Source organism: Abrus precatorius, unplaced genomic scaffold, assembly GCF_003935025.1.
Source record: "Abrus precatorius isolate BTA unplaced genomic scaffold, Abrus_2018 Scaffold7, whole genome shotgun sequence".
Lineage (NCBI taxonomy): Eukaryota > Viridiplantae > Streptophyta > Magnoliopsida > Fabales > Fabaceae > Abrus > Abrus precatorius.
In genome coordinates, this window is record NW_020874417.1 from 19,996,409 (window position 1) to 20,015,130 (window position 18,722).

General features: G+C 31.9%; 2 protein-coding genes across 2 annotated transcripts; one reads left to right on the forward strand and one right to left on the reverse strand.

The window, feature by feature from the left end:
- Positions 1-9,545: 9,545 nt before the first annotated feature.
- Positions 9,546-12,167, forward strand: LOC113871596 (DUF724 domain-containing protein 3). Its single transcript, XM_027508688.1, has 3 exons — positions 9,546-10,049; positions 10,373-10,846; positions 11,976-12,167. The coding sequence occupies exons 1-3, from the start codon at positions 9,546-9,548 to the stop codon at positions 11,988-11,990; spliced, it is 993 nt and encodes a 330-aa protein (XP_027364489.1). The 3' UTR covers positions 11,991-12,167.
- A 1,428-nt stretch (positions 12,168-13,595) lies between these two features.
- Positions 13,596-15,871, reverse strand: LOC113871241. Its single transcript, XM_027508199.1, has one exon. It carries the CDS (start codon positions 14,284-14,286, stop codon positions 13,789-13,791), a length of 498 nt encoding a protein of 165 aa, XP_027364000.1. The 5' UTR covers positions 14,287-15,871; the 3' UTR covers positions 13,596-13,788.
- Between the last annotated feature and the right edge of the window lie 2,851 nt (positions 15,872-18,722).

Here is an 18,722-nt window from a genome sequence, read left to right on the forward strand (position 1 = left end):
ATGATGTCACGTCTCCTACGTTCCTTCTCCCGCATTTCCTTCAAGTCTGGTTCTAGTTCCTCCTCCTCCTCCTCTCCAACCAAAAACAATCTTTTTAATGATCAGGAGAAACAGACTCCTGAAATTACCCCCAAACACAATCTCTTTGACGAAGAAGTTCGCTTCAAAGAGATAAATCAATCCATGGATGACTGGACCATTCCAGAAATCCCTCAGGACACATTATATGTTCCTGAAGAACATTCCAAGAAAAACAGTTTTGATTACATTATTAAGACTATTGAGAACAATATTCTTCTAGGAAAAGATTTAAGAGAAGAATTTCATCTCCTATCTAAATCTTCTGTCTATGAACATAAACGCAAATACAAGTACATCCACATAGGATGTGTTCAAGTTGCCATTAAGGCTCTCATAGACATAGGTATAGATGCTGCTATCCTCATGTGTCTTAGAGATGCTCGCCATAATGACTTCAACGACTCTCTTATAGGGACTGTTGAAACCAGTCTTGGCCAAGGCCCAATTTATTTCAATTGTTTTCCAAACAAAATAGTGAGTCTTTTAGATAAACATATTCTCGACTCTCTGTTCCTCAATATATGCTTTCATGGTTTAAACATGAAAGAGGGATCTATTCCCGCAGCTTTGATCTATAGGATTCAGTACAAAGCCATGAACTCTTGTGCTTCTAGAGTCCTTTTAAAACCCCAAAGGGGTGAGACTACTTTGTTTATCACTGATATGACAAAGGCTAACATCTCTCTTCCTAGAATAATCAAGTGAGATGAAGTTTCCCTTCCTGAAAAGTGGGTCTTCGATAAGGCTTCGCCTTGCGTCCCTAGGCCTGCCCCTCAAATCAAAAATATTTCTCAGGACAATTCTGGAAAAGTTGAAATAACCTTTGATAGGAGAAATTCCTTCTCTTCCAGAGTCAATGCTTATAGCAGTCGGTCTAGTTTTGCTTCTACTAGGAGATCATTCTCTTACAGGTCTCAAGCCTCTAGGTCTGAAATACCCAAATCTGTTAATCACGATCCATCTATAAACCTATAAGGTCTAGATACTTCCTCTAGGATTCCTAGAAATGTTTACCAAACTTCTGAAAAAGAAGAAGAAAACCAGAGTATCCAATCTCCAACCTACTCTTCCCTTAATGAGTCTTATGATGTTATCTCATAAATTCATTATAGATAAGGAAACCCTTAGGAAAGATTTCTACTCTGAGGAATGAAAACCTCATTGAGAGTGGCTCTTTCAACATTATAGGGGAAAAATCAGGTCCAATATCCAATAGGAATTCTATCAATTTCTTGAAAAAGTCAAACAGAAAATCTCATTCTTTGACTGGTATCATGCTTATACCATTCATAATAATCTAGATTACCCTTGGCAAGAGGACGTTATTAGTACTTTCTCTGCTAATGTTATATCTTGGCAGATTTAAGATAGACAAATTGTTCAAAGTGAGCTGCCACCCACAACTCAATATCAGCTTCCAAACCTGAAAGACAAAAGCGGTCACCATGTTACTGCTACTCCTTTCAAAACCAAGAACCCTGACGAGTCTATTACTCCTAATGATATCCAAGGCCTCATGGAACAGACTAATTACACCAATAAATATCTTCAGGTTCTAGGAGAAAAAATCTCTGTTAATCCTATCAAACCTAAAGTTGAATAAATGGCTTCTTCATCCTCTCAACCTCAATTAGAAAAACTCTTGTTCAAACCGTTCAAGATTAGTGCCAAAGCTAAGCAGAAAATCTTAGAACTCAGGCAAAAAGAAAAAATCAGAGTGAATGAGGACAACCAAAATGAGTTACTTAGTAAAATTACTAGTCTTCTCACTACCGTCCTCGACACTCCTCAAAATTTTGAAGAATCTAGTGCCAAACGTAGAACTAGATCTCTTACCTAAGACTGTCAATGCCATTTCCAAAACTGATTCAGAACATTATACTGAAACAGATTCTATCTTAGCTATCAATCCTATCAACAATTGAAAAAATTCTTCCAAACTTTATTATAATAAAGCTACTGCTCCTAATCTTATTTTAGAAAAAAAAACAAGATTTTATTCAAAGTTTTAATCCCAATGATATTTATATTTGGAATATTTATGGATTGTCTAAATATAATATCATTGCCAAACTCCAAAACATGTCGGTTGTTGCTATGGGCTATTTTATTAATCAAAATATGCCTGAAGACACCATTGTTTATATTCTAATTACAGGTTTTACTGGTCAACTCAAAGGATGGTGGGATAATTATCTCACTGAAACTGATAGAGAAAACATCCTCTCTGCAGTTAAAATTGATGACAAGGGAAAAACCATTGTCAGTGACAATGAGCATCTCCCTGATGCAGTATTTACGTTGTTATATACTATATCCCAACATTTTCTTGGAGATCCTTCTCTTTGGAGAGAAAGATCCGGTGAACTCCTTTCAAACCTCAGGTGTGAATCTTTAGGACAATTTAAATGGTATAAGGATACCTTCATGTCCAGAGTTTTAACCAGGGAAGATTGTAATTAAGCCTATTGGAAAGAAAAATATCTTGATGGGCTTCCTAAAGCTTTCGGAGATCTTATTAGAAGCAAACTCTGAAGTCATTCTCCTACTGGAGAAATAAATTATGACAGTTATGGTTATGGTCAACTTATTGCCATCATTATTCATAATGCCATCAAAGTTTGTCAAAAGGATAAACTCCAGAAGCATCTTGCCAAAGAAAAAGCCTTGAGTAAGAAAGAATTAGGGTCTTTCTACGAGCAATTTGGTCTTCCATCTTGCTCCACCAAAAAGAAGAAACAGGCTCCCAAGAAAGAGGCTATTGAAACTTATAAGAAACCTTACAAACGAAAATACAATAGGAAACCTCCCTCCAAGAAATAAGGAGAAAATGTTATCCCCACCAATATTCCTAAGAAACCCAGAACAGGAGTAACATGTTACAACTGTGGTAAGCCCGGCCATATTAGTAAATACTGTAGGCTGAAAAAGAAAATTAGCAACCTCAACCTAGAGCCTTCTATAGAAGACCAAATCAACAATCTCCTGATAGAATCGTCTGATGAAGATTCCATCAAAGAGTCTGGTGAGGATGTCAACCAAATCCAAAACGATGATCAAATCTCTTCTTCTGACAGTGATGATACTCCAGAAATCAATGTTTTGACAAAAAAACAAGATCTTCTTATTGAAGCAATTAGCTCTATTGCTGATTTTCAAGAAAGAAAAGAATTTTTAAACAAATTCAAAGAGGTTTTAGAATCTAAACCTAGACCCAAAGAATACTTTACTTCAAATAAATTTGATATAAGAAATATCTTCAAAAGATTAGAAAAGAATTCTAATATCAAACTAACTACTATTTAGGATCTCCAGATTGAGATTAACAATCTCAAGAAAGAGATTAGAGAGATTAAAGAACAACAATAAATTCATCAAGTTATTCTTTCCCAATTAGATGATGAATCTGATATTGAAAAAGAAGAACTTCCTGAAAATAATGATTTTGTAAAGGTCAATTCTAATAATTGGAAGAAACCTTTATGTGTTTGATCAATAAGGTCAAAATTCAAAAATTTTACATTAATATCATAATCATTATTGATGATTTTGTTCTTGATACTTTAGCCCTTTTTGATACTAGAGCCGATTCAAATTGTATTTTAGAAGGCTTAATTCCTACAAAGTATTTTGAGAAAACTTCTGAAAAACTTAGCACTGCTAGTAGATTGAAGCTCAAAATTAATTATAAACTTGCTAAAGCTGTGATTGAAAATCAAGGGCTTAAGATTGAAACAAACTTTCTCCTTGTAAAAAACCTAAAAAATAAAGTTATTTTGGGAACACTTTTTATAAAAGCCCTCTTCCCGCTACAAATTTTGAAAGATAGTATTTCTACTTATCATTTAGGGAAGCAAATAACTTTCAAATTTTCTAATAAACCATTTACTAAAAATATCAATTCTATTCAAAATAAAATCAATCAAATTAATTTTCTGAAAGAGGAAGTATCTTTTGCCAACATTGAAAAACAATTACAAAAACCTTCACTTCAGAAGAAAATCCAATCTCTTTTAAATAACATCCAATCTTCCATATGTTATGACTTGCCTAGCGCATTCTGGAATAGGAAGAAGCACATTGTTAGTCTTCCTTATGAGTCAGGTTTTAAGGATAGCCAAATACCCACCAAGGCTAGGCCTATCCAAATGAATGGAGAACTCCTTCAATATTGTCAGAAAGAGATCAAAGATCTCTTAGACAAAAACCTTATCAGAAAAAGTAAGAGTCCTTGGTCATGTTCTGCCTTTTATGTTAATAAACCCACAGAAATAGAAAGGGGTACTCCCAGACTAGTTATCAACTACAAACCCCTTAACCAAGTTCTCCAATGGATTAGGCATCTTATTCCCAACAAGAAAGACCTTCTTAATAGATTAAACTCTGCTAAGATCTTTTCAAAATTCGATATGAAATCTAGATTTTGGCAAATCCAAATTTGTGAAAATGATAGGTACAAGACTGCCTTCACTGTCCCCTTTGGGCATTACGAATGGAATGTTATGCCCTTTGGTCTGAAAAATGCTCCTTTTGAGTTTCAGAAAATCATGAATGACATTTTCAATCCTTATTCTAAATTCGTCATTGTCTATATAGATGATGTCTTGATTTTCTCCCATTTTATTGATCAACATTTCAAACACATAAATGTTTTTATCAATGTCATCAAACATAACGGACTTGCGGTTTCCAAGTCTAAAATTAATCTCTTTCAAACTAATATTAGATTCCTTGGTCACAATATTTATCAAGGAACTATCATTCCTATCAGCAGGTCCATTAACTTTGTTGATAAATTTCCTGATAGAATCCTAGATAAAACCCAGTTACAAAGATTTTTGGGATGTCTTAATTATGTAGGTGAATTTATTCCACACCTCAATAATATTATCAAGCCTTTACATGATAGGCTTAAAAAGAATCCTCTTTCTTGGACTGATGTTCATACCAATGTCGTCAAAGATATCAAGAATAGAGTAAGAAAAATAAATTGTCTCTATCTTTCCATTCCTCAAGCTTTCAAAATTGTTGAAACTGATGTCTTTGACATAAGTTATGATGGCATCCTCAAACAGAGAGTTGGGTCTCATGAGCATATCATTGCATACACTTCAAAACATTGGAATTTTGCACAACAGAATTACTCAACTGTTAAAAAAGAAGTTTTAGCAATTGTTTTATGCGTATCAAAATTTCAATCTGATTTACTAAACCAAAAATTTCTCATTAGGGTAGACTGCAAGTCTGCCAAAGAAATTTTACAAAAAGATGTTAAAAATCTTGCCTCAAAACAAATTTTTGCAAGATGGCAAACAATTTTAAGTGTTTTTGATTTTGATATAGAATATCTCAAAGGCACTTCCAATTCCCTTTCTGACTACCTTACTCGTGAATATTTACAGGATAAGTAGAATGCCTAGAAAGGCAACGACCCCTTCTAGGGGAGGTTCGTCCAGAGGAGGAAGAGTTAGGCTCGCCCTGACTCTTAACAAAACAAAATCAAAGTCTGTCACAACAGACTCTGGTTCCAATTCTTCGGAGTCATCCACTCCGACTAGGTCATCCACCTAGAAAGCCATCTAGATTGTAGAGTCATCTACTCAGCAATTTGTGATTCCTAAAAAAGACTCATCCAACAAGGCTGATTCTTCCCAATCACAAACGAAGAGTGTTAAACAAACCAAAATAGACTATGCTTTCCCTGTTAATATACTTCTAGCCATACAACAAGGTAGCCTAAACAGCCTACCAAAGAAATCTTAGGATGACATTGCCTCAAATGAAGACATGAAAATTGATTTAGCAAACCTAAACACCATTATCCAGTCCTTCAATCAATCACAAAAGACAATAAGTCTCCCTGATAAAACAGATAAAGCTATTAGTCTTCAAAAGGGTAAAACCTCAAATGCCAGCCATTACATGGCAAAAGGAAAATTCTCCTCTGTCATCCAAATGGAACCCGAATTTTGGGACAAAAATCCATATAAAGCCATCACCAAAGCCTTCTCTCCTGGTTTTCATTTTAGACCATATGCCTTGAATAAGACCAGACAATTTTATGAATTCATTTTAATAGATTCAGATTCGGTCTCTATTAAACATTACAAGGACCAAAAAGATCCTTCAATAATTACTCATTCTACAATATAGATTTTAAAAATTCTGTCGCCAAAGAGTTTTGGAAAAGATCCAAATTCATTCAAAAAATTCTCCCAACCTTTTGATCCAGTAGGATACAATTACTGGGACTACATAGATGCCTGAACAAGAACTTTCTGGTTCCAGAATAAACTCAATCGACACTCTTGGTTGATTTATTTCAAGAAAAATCAAAATTACAATTTCCCTAACTGGTTCCTTCAATGGTGGGACTTCTTTGGACCATTAGAAGCAATTCTTCCCTCTCCAGTAAAAGAAGGGTTTGAAATCTTCAAAAATATATATGCTCCCAACAGAATCGGTGTAGATCTTAAGTATTTTTCTGCATTTGCTATGGCCTGGGTATTCTCATGGTAGTACAGGTATAGCAAGACAGAAGATGATGACATCCTTCCCATGATTCACAGGCATGCTTTTGTGAAATGATGGAACCAATTCAATGCAGAATATGCTGGACCACAAGGAGTTAATGAGTTTTTTTGGAAACAATCCAAAACTCTTGAAGCTTGCTGATCCAGCAACATTTCAATTTTTGAATCAGAAAGCAAAAATTGCCGTCTTCTTATTAGGATGTGATTCCAAAGATAAAATGAAGAAAAACTTAAAAGAAGTTCTTCTTCTTTTAAATCAAGATGAAGCTGAATCTTTTAAACAAGAGTTAAATCCTAACAAAGATGACGATTTTTATCAAAATGAAGATGATTGTTTCGGAATAGACATACAAGAATTATGACCTATTCTGTAGAAACAGTTCCAGTTATATACCAGAACTATACAAATAGTATCTTAATTTTTTTCTTTATAAGGAGGCATCAACCATGTTGTGAGGTACCCTTTCATTTAGCAACATAGAGAGAAGTTCTAGAGAGAGAAGCTTTGAGTGATACCATCATTGTAAGCCTATCTCTTGAGATCTTTCAATAAAATTTTGCTGTTTTAAGATCATTTTCCTCTCTTCTCCCTCTTAGCTGGTTTAGTTCGGACTACCATCGTCCAGCTTTGTTCCCTTCTCCCTCCACTAGATCTGTGTCGGTTCTACCGCCGTTCTAGTTTCTTATGTTTTAATTTTACAGCTTTATATTTCTGTACTTTACATTCTACATTTCATTTAGTAGTCTTGCTACTGCCTACTTTCCTTCGTCTTGTTTTATATTACAAATCCACTGACTATATGTGGTACAGTTGCTTACGATATAATTAATTATGATATATTTAAGAATTGTCAATTCTAAACACACAAATATAACCCAATAGGGTAAACACCAATTAAGAAAGAAAATGTGAAATTATTATTAATAAAAAAAATCTCATAAAGTCCTGCAAAGAGTTCACCAGAGCCCTAGCTATAGATTTTACTAGACATAATATAAAAGGAAATAAAAAAAACACTAAACAAATCAATAAAACTTGAAAAGTAAGCGCAAATTATAGGAGTTTCCAATGAAGAAGAGATGATGAGAGCTCTTGATCAGACGCACTCCCAAAACTCCAATAGTCACCACAATTGGCCAATATTGAGGTTGAGAATGTGAAAGAGATGTGTGAAAAGTGTAGAAGGGATGCGATGTGTAAAGTGTAAAACAGTCTCTAAGTCACTGCCCCCAATGTCTCTTTTAATAAGGTTTGAAAACCTTAAAAAATTTTCAAGTTGGACTTCCCGCAGATGAACATGGTCGTACAAGGCCATAAACATGGCCATGCATATGGTCGAAGCACTCTCATGCTGGCTGGTGGGGTCTAGGCATGCTAACTGTAATAAAGCCTTATTTTTCAACCAATTTAGGTCCAAGATGCAATAAAAACCTAGTTGTGACATTCTTATATTAATCTGCACAGCAATAATAAAAATTAATGTAAAACTCAAGTAAAATAATGATCATTCATCAATATATATGCTATAAAAACATGTTGAAATACAAATTTATCACACACTCTCACAAGAGTGTTTAATCTCAAATTGCATTTAAAAGTAATTAAAAGTGTGTTTACAATAGCTTATCTATGTCTAATGTTTATAAACCAACATAAATATAACTCTAATGGGCTTCTTATGTTGACAAGCCTAAATACAAATAAACTAAGTAAATCATGGGACTCGTTAACATGTATGATCTACTCTTTACTTACTATTCTTGCCTACTTTGCCCCTCTAGTGTTGAATTTGTTACTTGTTCTTTTTAGTTAATTTTGAATTTCTTCATGTTTTGTTTGTTTATTTTTTTATGTCCAATCTATAATTTTTATATGTCAAGTACACCATTAAATGGTTTTATCTTGCTTGTTGAAATATTGCTTAGAAATTCAATAGCATAAATGTTTAATACAACGATTGATTTGTTTTTGCTATCATATCCTTATTTGTTACCATGATCTCAACCAAAATAATTTTTGTATTTATAATATGTTTTAGGTTAGACTTGGGTGTTTGATGCTTATGTGTGATTTAAGAGCTGTTTGTATCTCTGTTTCTCAACAAAATTAGTTTATATTAATTTTTTTTCCTTTGAGATAATTTGGTACTAAACATAGTCTTTAGCATATAAAATGTGTATAAACTTAGTGTTTTTTTCTTTAAACAAACAAGCTTTTAGATGGTGCTCTTTTTTATGATAGTTTTTATTTTCTTATTTGTAGTTTATATGAGAGAAAAAAATATTTGAATTATGGTATATTCTTTTTTTGTTTAGAAGAAAAATAATAATAAAAAAATAAAAAGGTTAACTTTAAAGATAAAATTTGAATTTTTGTTCTTACTTTCTCTTCAATTAAAATATTAAAATTTCTTTCTTTTTTTATTTTATTTTCAATAATAATGCACTTGCAAAAAAGAAAACCTAAAAAAATTTATATTAATAAATTTAATTAAAAGTATAGTTATAAATAAAAAATATTTATTCTAAAATAAAGTTTTTATATGTGCTCAAAAACACATTATATAAATTTTTATTATAACTATAAGATCAAATACATTAATAATATGAAATATTATAATTTATAATAATTTTTATTTTTTTATTAATTTTTAATGTTTGATTATATATAAACATTTCCAGAGACTTGTTAACTGAACTGAAACAATAGTAATTTGCTGATATGATTTTCGTGTTTGTTTGTTGTCTTGTACTGAAGTGATTTGAAAACAGAAATTAATGATGTGTGAGTAGTGCGCGATGAAATAGGGACAAGTCCGTTCACATTCCCGCCAAACGCTCTTATAAATGACACACTCTCCCAATGCGTTTTGAATTTCTTTGATCACAATTCCCCCCCCACCCTAAAACCCTAAAACGGGAAGGGAAGCTATGGCAACCAAGCCCAAGTCTAAACACAAGCCCAAGCGCAAGCCCAAATCCGGGTCGCCCACCTCTCCCTCCTCCGCTTCAGCCTTCTTCAAACCGGGCACTGCCGTGGAAGTCAGCTCCGACGACGACGGCTTCCGCGGCTCTTGGTTTTCTGGCATCGTCATCCGTCGCCTCGCGTCCGACCGCTTCCTTGTCGAGTACGACAACCTGATGGAAGACGAGCAAAGCTCGAAGCGCCTGAGAGAAGTTCTCAATCTCCGCCACCTCCGGCCACTTCCCCCGTCGGAGACCGGCCGGGAATTCAAGTTCGGCCAGGAGGTGGACGCGTTCCACAACGATGGCTGGTGGGAGGGCCACATCACTCAAGAATTGGGAAATGAAAGGTTCGCAGTGTATTTCAGAGCCTCTAGAGAGCAATTGGTGTTTCCAAAGGAGCGACTGAGGCTCCATCGCGAGTGGCTCAATTTCAATTGGGTCCCACCAATTCAACAATCACAAAAACAGGCATACATCAATCCAATATGATCCTAATTTTGTTGTCATTTTCTGCATTAGGGAGAACTCTAGGGCTTAATTGCATATATGTTAATTGGATTTTCTAATGTGTGATAAGGCTTGGTTGTTGTTGTTGGATATTTTACGCCCATGTGTATAAGGAAACTTAATAAGAAATCAATAAATAATAAATTTTTTATTGAAAATTTTTGCATTTAATGTAAGTAATACATTGGATCTTGTGATATCGCGGGAATTTCAATAAAAACTTACTATATATAGATTTACGTTAGGAAAACTGTATGTTAATTTGATGATGTTGTTAATTATAGGATAATGATTTGAAGGAAATGCAGTTGACGCTGCCAAATGTGAAGTCTGTTGAAACTGTGAAGGAGGATGTGTTTAGCGTAGGAAAACTAGTTGAGGTTAGCAGTGACGAAGACGGGTTCAGTGGAGCTTGGTTTGCTGCCACTATTGTTGAGGTAATGGGAAATGTGAAGTTCATTGTTGAGTACCAGAATCTACTGGCTGATGATGATTCCCAGCTTTTGAAAGAGGAGGTTGATGTTCTGCACATAAGGCCTCATCCGCCAGACACTTGTGTTATTGATCAATTCAGTCTTCTTGATGAGGTTGATGCTTTGTACAATGATGGTTGGTGGATCGGTGTGATTTCTAAAGTTCTTGATGATTGGAGGTATATAGTGTATTTCAGGACCACTAATGAAGAACTAGAGTTTCAGCACTCCCACTTGAGGATGCATCAAGACTGGATTGATGGCAAATGGGTCATGCCTTCCAAGGTATGACTATCATCACTGCAATGTTTTTTTAGTGTTCAAGTATGCACATTGGAACTTCCTCTTAAAATTAGCGTTTGCTTCTCATAACAGCTTATGGTCCTCTTTTAAATCTTTGGGAGTGTGTTGGGTTTCCTTCCCTGCTGGAAGGAGGGGAAAGGGAGGGGGTTGAATTGTGTTTTGAAAAATTAGGACCTCTTAGGAATCACATTAAGAGACTGAGGCACCTTGTAGATATTTTGATGTTGATAGCTTCTCAGGAAACAAGTTTGCATTTAATGACGTGATTGGGATAATTAAGCAGTGATTAAACATAGTAGGTTGGAATGTACCCCAAATAAACACAGTAGGTTGAATATTCATTTCATATTCGGCTACTTGCTTTTGTGGTCCAAAATTACAGACTTTCAAGTTTTTTTGCGTCAATATCCAGACTTGCTCCAAGTATGTTCTGCATCTATATTACTGTTGGCTTTAGTTTTGCATCCCCCTCCGACAATGATGTTGTTGGCTGAGATAATAATGGGTTTAGGGATGTGCATGTAAAAAAATAAGGGATGAATAACTAAATAAAGAGTCGAGTGAAGCAAAAAATTGACAGTCGATTGGTAAATAACTAAATATCTTTGTCTTGCCAGCAATGCATAATATTTGAAAGTTACGAATCTGTCAAAAACTCAAAATAGAAGTTTGGTTTGGCAGCACACCAGTGGATTGCCCACTAGCAGTGTTAGGTCATACATAAATGTCAATCAAATTATAGTATCCCATCAATAACTTGCTCAATTTTATGTTGACATGATGGACAAAGGTTTTTATGATTTATCTTTAGTTTAAAATACATCAAAATCTTATCTCGTTAAAATTTAAGAGTAGATACCCTTACATACTTCACAAACAAACTCAGTTTAGAAGAGCTATTTCTTGGCATGATAGTCATTACCTCTGCTGTCAACGACGGATGGTCTGTATTTGGTTAAAATTCACTTATTCAAGCTAAGGAAGGTGAGCAATTGATGTACCCTAGCATTTCAAATTACTAAACCTTTTAGTCTTGACTCTTGAGCATGCAAAAATATTTTTCATCAAGAAGATCCTAACCTTGAAATGCCTTTGGATTAAACTTTTTCAGGCGTTGATGTTGTGATAACTGAAGATCGCTAGGGATATAAGAAAAATCCCTCTACCAGTTCAGTCACTCTCGTCTGGGTTCTTACTAACTGCAATAATGAGAAGTAAATCTCCGTACATTTTAGGACTTCCTAGTTTGCACGATTCAAAACTTAGAGCTCATTTAAGCCTGATATGCTAATGGCCATTTTAGATCCGGATTATGTAGTTATTAGGCACTGACATTGACATTTGAATTAGTATACCCGCTACAGGTCAGAAAAATCTTGAGATGCTTTTGTTACACACTCTCGGAATTGCAACTCGTGCTTATGGGTAGTTCTCATAATTCTCGAATACCATTTGGGCTTATTTTGTGACTTCTTACTGTATTTCTATTTCTCTCAGTTTGACGTGGTGAAAAGCATGCGATTGCTATAAAAAAAATGTTCGATCTGTTGCTTTCATTCGTGACCTTTTCTTTTCACGACAACTAGAATAGAACGGGTGTTGTTAGGGACCTAGAATACTTCTCTTTATGTTGCAAATTAAAACATCTCAAAAGGAGACCTAGAATACCTATTAAGCTACAGATCGCTCATTACTTCTTTTATTTTTTAATTTTTTTTTGTATTATCATTTTATTTGTTTTGACATTTGGTTGTCAATAAACATTTGAACTTTATTAAACATCATAAGTATCCAATAAATATTTGAAAGTTTATTAATATCTGTGGCCAAAATAAACAGTAATAAAGTAAACTAAAGGATTGTTTTAACATGTCTATAGATTACTGATCGATCCTCGTTTTTATGAAACTTTTTTTAAATCTGCTTTTGAAGTGTTGCCTTTTTCATATATTAAAATGAACTATTTGTTTCATTTTTATCGGGATCATGTTGAAATATAAGGAGGTATCAATTTTTTGTTTTTGCTAAATGCTCAATGGTACACATATCAATGGACTTCTCTGTTGTCTATACATTTCATTCTCCCGTCGCATATCTCGTTAGGGAGAAAATTTAACGGAGAAGGCAGGAAAGAGCATAAGAAACAGAAGAATAAAAAAACAATATTTAATCAAATGATTAACTTATTAAAACTATATTTTAATTTTTCAATGAAAACATAATATTCAAGATCAACTCGCTCATCACCTCACATTTTTAAGTAGAATGTTTAAAATAAAGAAAAGGCCCAAAACAGCCCAGAGATTGGCTTCATCGATCTTTGGTAAACCGGTTGCAATTTTGAATATCATATTATTTTCATTATATTTTTAGCTGGGCACAATTATTATTATTTTTATAATATTTTAACGTACATTTAAAGTGACACGTTAAAACGTTTAAAATAAAATTCTCGTATTAAAAATTAAAATATTTATTATTCTAAAATTATAACAAAAATAATACATATAATACGTCTACTTAGTATTTTTTAATATATGCCTTAACCACACGTTAAAAAAATTTGTTAGCATGATTATCAGAGCTACGTACTTATACCTGCACTACAAGATACTGAACCTCTAACGGAAAGTGATGGGTCCATTTTAAATTATTAAGAAATTGTGAAATTATATTAGAAATTTGAGAGAACAAGGTTTAATATAAATTTTGCTCTTTTTTTTTTTTTTTTTTTCTATTATAGTGCAAGGAGGTGCTAAATCCATGAAGCTGATACTACAAGCCTAGCTATGGAGCAAGAAAAGGAAACGATGACAACTTAATGCAAGATTTGTTTTTTGGTAACGACTTAATGCAAGATTTAAATACGCTATAAAACATAGTTATTATTATAAGAATACTCCAAACGAGCAACCTAGTCGGAATCAAACCTCTCTGACCGCAACAACACTGGGGACTGGTGTGACTTGCTTGTTTTCTTCCTTGACATCCTTAACTGGCTCCTCAATCTCAAAAGCTGAGACTGGGAATGTCCTGAAAAGCCCTGAAGGGTTTTTGAACGTGATTTTGCCAGTTGGTGGATCATCAACAAAGATCTCATTCAGTGTGATCCAAACCAATATCTCCTTGGCCTTCACACCAGTGAGCTTCTTTATCTTACCAACCTCAACATAGGCAGTGATTTCAGGAGCATAAGACACTAACTTCCCAATCTTCTCAAACTTGTGGTTTATGGCCTTTTTCTGCTTAAGCCACACGAACCCACTTTCCTTTTCATACCCACATTCTTCTATGTCTTTCAAGGGCAAAAGGCCATTGGGTAGCCCTACTTCCTTCAGCAAAAACTTGGTCTTTTCTTGGCAGAGTTCATCTCCATGGTACACCTCTGATTTGGCTTTGATCTCAGCTGTGACTAGAGACATGTTTTCTTTGTTGTGTTTCTTTTTCTGATATGTTGCGGATAAGTGAGGGGTCAAGGAAGATAGGTGGGTTGATATAGTTCTAATTCTATCACATTGCCCTTCTTTTTCTCATAAACTTCAACAAATGCCACAGTCTTTCACAATCATAATGTGCCATGCTGCCATTTATTTCTATTACTACGTTGTGTAGTTGCACACTATTAAGGTATAAGGTAGGGAAAACGTGTACCTTAAATGCCACCGTCGTCAACAATTACGATTGTATTAAGGAGTATATATTAGTTTTCTAAAGTCTCTTCAAGAGTAAATAATAAAAAATTAATAGTTAATAATTTTTAAAAAAATTATAATATTTAATATTAAAAACACATTAAATTATGTGATTGAGTTTTAATAAAATTTTACCACACATAAATTATTATTGTGTTACTGGACACACATTAAAAAATTGTAAAGAATATATAAATGAAAAGTATTTTTTATTAAATTGCTTTTGAGGCAGGTATTTTTCTCTTGCTCATTTTTAGCTATATCAAAATTTTCTATTTTAAGAGGATTATCGTTATTATACAAAACAACAATTCGGTTTTAATACCGCAAATGAGTGTCTATTTTAATTATTTTAACATACAAATGTATCCGATGTCTAAGTGTAGACATCTATTTTGAGTGTTAAAATAGCATTGGCGTTGTTGATCTTGTAGCTCGTGTTTTGGTGCCCCGTATCTACGTACTTACAGGCTTTTTACTAAGTTATTATAAACACACGGTGACGGTATCAGATAAATGTGGTGGTTTTCAATATTAAGAAGTGCCACTTAGATTATTGATTTATCATCTTTAGTAATTTAATTAATAAGAATTTTCGGGTCACTTTACAGCATGCCTAATTTTTCAAACGATTCATTTAATTACAGTGAACGATATTATTTATTTCTTCACCAATGACTACTGAAATAAATTAATAACTTGATCGTTAACAAGTTAAGATGCCACGTTATTCATACTTCATGGATCAAGTAATGTGAGAAAGGTATAGTAAAATATTCAATAATATCAAGAAAATATAACCAAGAGTCATAAAAGTTGACAGAGTGACAATAAATGTGACAACTTATCAGAGAGACTTGACAAATACCATTTTAATTTAAAAATAAATAAGACAATATTAAATAGTGTCTTTAAAATAATTACATTTATTTAAAAAATATTAATATCTTCATTATAATTCTTGATATGTCACAACATAACCTTTAATAAAAAAAATTATTTTTTAACTTTTTAACTAATATGGATGAAATAGCACCTTATTGTTGACTATATGTCCTTCCTTGAATATTTATCGTTCATTTTCTTTCACCTTTTATAGTCGAAATTTCATGAAACGCATCTTGCCTTTATGATACGGTTGAAAATTAAATGCAAAATAAACACATCTTGTGTTTGGTTGGAACAGATGCGAAGGGGAATGCAAATGCTAGTAATACAGTTGGGAAGGTGACGTATTTATTTTTTATGAAAATGATCGGATTAGAAGCCATCATCTGCCTCGCCTTTCTCCAACACACCTCACATCATATTTAATTTGCTCTAATTTTTTTCAGGTATTCTACATATATTAGTTAAAATTTTAATAAATAATTTTTTTCAAATTTATATTATCTTATATTAAAAACAAATCATAGAAGTGAGTATATTTAATATTTTTAATAAAAACATATATTTTTTTAATTCCCTTTACTCTTTTTTTATAATAAATTTTTAATTAATAATTTTATTAACATCAATATTTAAAGTTGAATTAAAAAATATTAATATCAGTCCTTAAAATAAAAAATAAGCTACTAAAAGTGGTAATCATTTATTTATAAAAAATATTTATTATTTTAAGAATATAAAAAAGTATAGTAAACGTTATATTTTTAATAAAAATTACTGTTTATTAAATTTTAAACTCATCTTTATGATTAAAGTTAAAAACATTGAATATTTATTACATTAGAACTGCAATAATTTAAAAAGCATACCTTGCATTTTAGTTTAATAAAAAGTATTGTTATTATATGTTTAAAGTCAGTTATAAGTACTGAAGTTAATAAGAAAATATTTAATTAATTATTTTAAAAGATGTTTATTGATAAGTATTTAATATATTTTACATAAAATATTATTTTTTTATTAGTCAATATTTTAAGGATATTCATTAATGCTATCCCACTTATAGTTATTGCCAAGTATTTAAATATTTATAAAGAAAGTAATTATTTCAAAATGAAAAAGTAATCTATTTTTCTTTATTATTATACAAAATTGTTTTAGACGATGATTACTTTGATATCCTAAAATGGAGTTATTTTGCACACTATCAATACTAACCATTGTTTTATTCATTCAATAAACGATAGTGCAAACAAATTATGTCAAAAGCTTTTTTTTTGCGTGAAAACAAATTAAATTGGTTTAAATTTTAGTAAACATCATTCACCAGGTAAATATAAATTTTATTTTTTTTCTTACTCATTATTTTATCTTAGTGCAAAAAAAAATCCTTTTAATTTTCTGTTTTTCTCTTTCTTAGCTTAAAAAAGATTTTTATCGAATTTCGCATCTTCCTCTTCTAATCTTTTGTTTTTCCTCTTTTCCTTCATGCTTAATAACTCTTTTTATTCTCCTCTCATATCTAACTTTTCTTTTCCTCTATCAACTCTTTCTTCTCTCACTCCCACCACACTTTCATCCTATACTCAACTTTTCTCTTCTTTTTATCCTCACACCCACATTTCTCTCTTTTCTCCATATCTGCCTTATTTGCTGAGAAGAATGTTCTTTTTTATGTTTTTCAACTTGTAAATGGGATTGGTCCCAAATAATATTTTAGAATTTGTGAGCTAATAGTAAAAGACATAAAATGTCTGCTAAATATTCTGATTGAATCCATTTTTATTATGTGAAAAAATTTCAAATATTTTGCACATATAATAATTATATTTTATGTAGTTCGACAGTGACGAACATCTATTCCAATGGAACAAGGGGATGAAGAGAGAGTTGAGGAAGAAAAAGAGGAGTTGGATATGAGAGGAGGATGAAGAGAGTTGAATATGAATGTTCCAAAAGAAGCATTAAGCATGAAGAAGAGGGAGAATAAAATATTAGAGAAGTAAGACGCAAAATTTGCTTAAGCTAATTTTACATAAAAATATTTTATCGTTTTTCTAATTTTTGCTTAAGCAAAATTTGGACTAAATGTCTTATTCTTAGACAAACTGAAGAGAATTTAAGTCCTTAAAATATTAAAATACCTACTAAAACAACTTTTTAAAAATTACTGAAATAATAAATGGACGGTGAAAGAAAAGAGTAAGTGGTTGTTAAGAAAATAAAATTATTACACTTTTCAAAACTTTCATAATAATTATATAAAAGGTAAAATTGGAAAAAAAAGTTATAATGTATCATTAAAATTATAAAATTACAAACAATTTAAAGAAAATAAAAGTTGCTGAAGTGGCTATTATTTTGGATTGGAAGGAGTATTATTTTATTGTATCCCTTTACTTAAATTCTAAACCCTAAAATTTTATTTATTATTATTTTTTAGTGTCCTTCAAATGCAAACAAGAACAATATTTAATTTATAAATCAAATTTATTCGAAATGTTAAAATGTAAGAATTTATTTGATGTTAAAATCACGTTAAGGTCAATGGTTTAAATAAATTTTTTTTTGTAAAAGTAGTAATATTTTTAGTAATTTGATTTGAGTTAATGGACTATTTTGTCCTTCACTCTACATGTAATTTATATATTACATGTAAATCGAAATCAAATATTTTTTTAATGAATCCCAAACATAAGGATTGATTTTTCATATTAATTCATATTTTATTTTTGTAATGAGGTCTAAACATAAAAATAATTTACAAATCAAATAAAATCATTTTTAATGATTTGAAACAACCTAAGGCAAAAACACGCATTCCCGCCTTTCTAAAGAGTTTATCTCTCTAGTTTATATGAAGCCACTTCATGTTTCTTCAAAATGAACCAATCCTTTAGTTGATTAGTAGTCTGAGACATCATATTATATATCTTATTTTAAATTGTAGAGCTAGCACCTAACTGATTATTTTATATATCATTTATATTCTTATTTATGTTCTCAAACAGAAAAAATCCTGCTTATTTGTCCATATAAAAATTCAAGTCAATATTAAATACTATTCTTTAACTAATACACTTTTGTTCATATAAAATATTTATATTATTAAAAAAGTCTTAAAGAGTCAAAATAAAATCACTGAGAAAGAGTGAATTAAGAACAATAGCAATTAATTTTAATAAAATGATTGATTTATAAACTATGCAATTTCTGCTCTAGAAATAGATAAATAACAAAAAAGCAATTATTATGCTTAGTAAATCAAATCTTCTAAT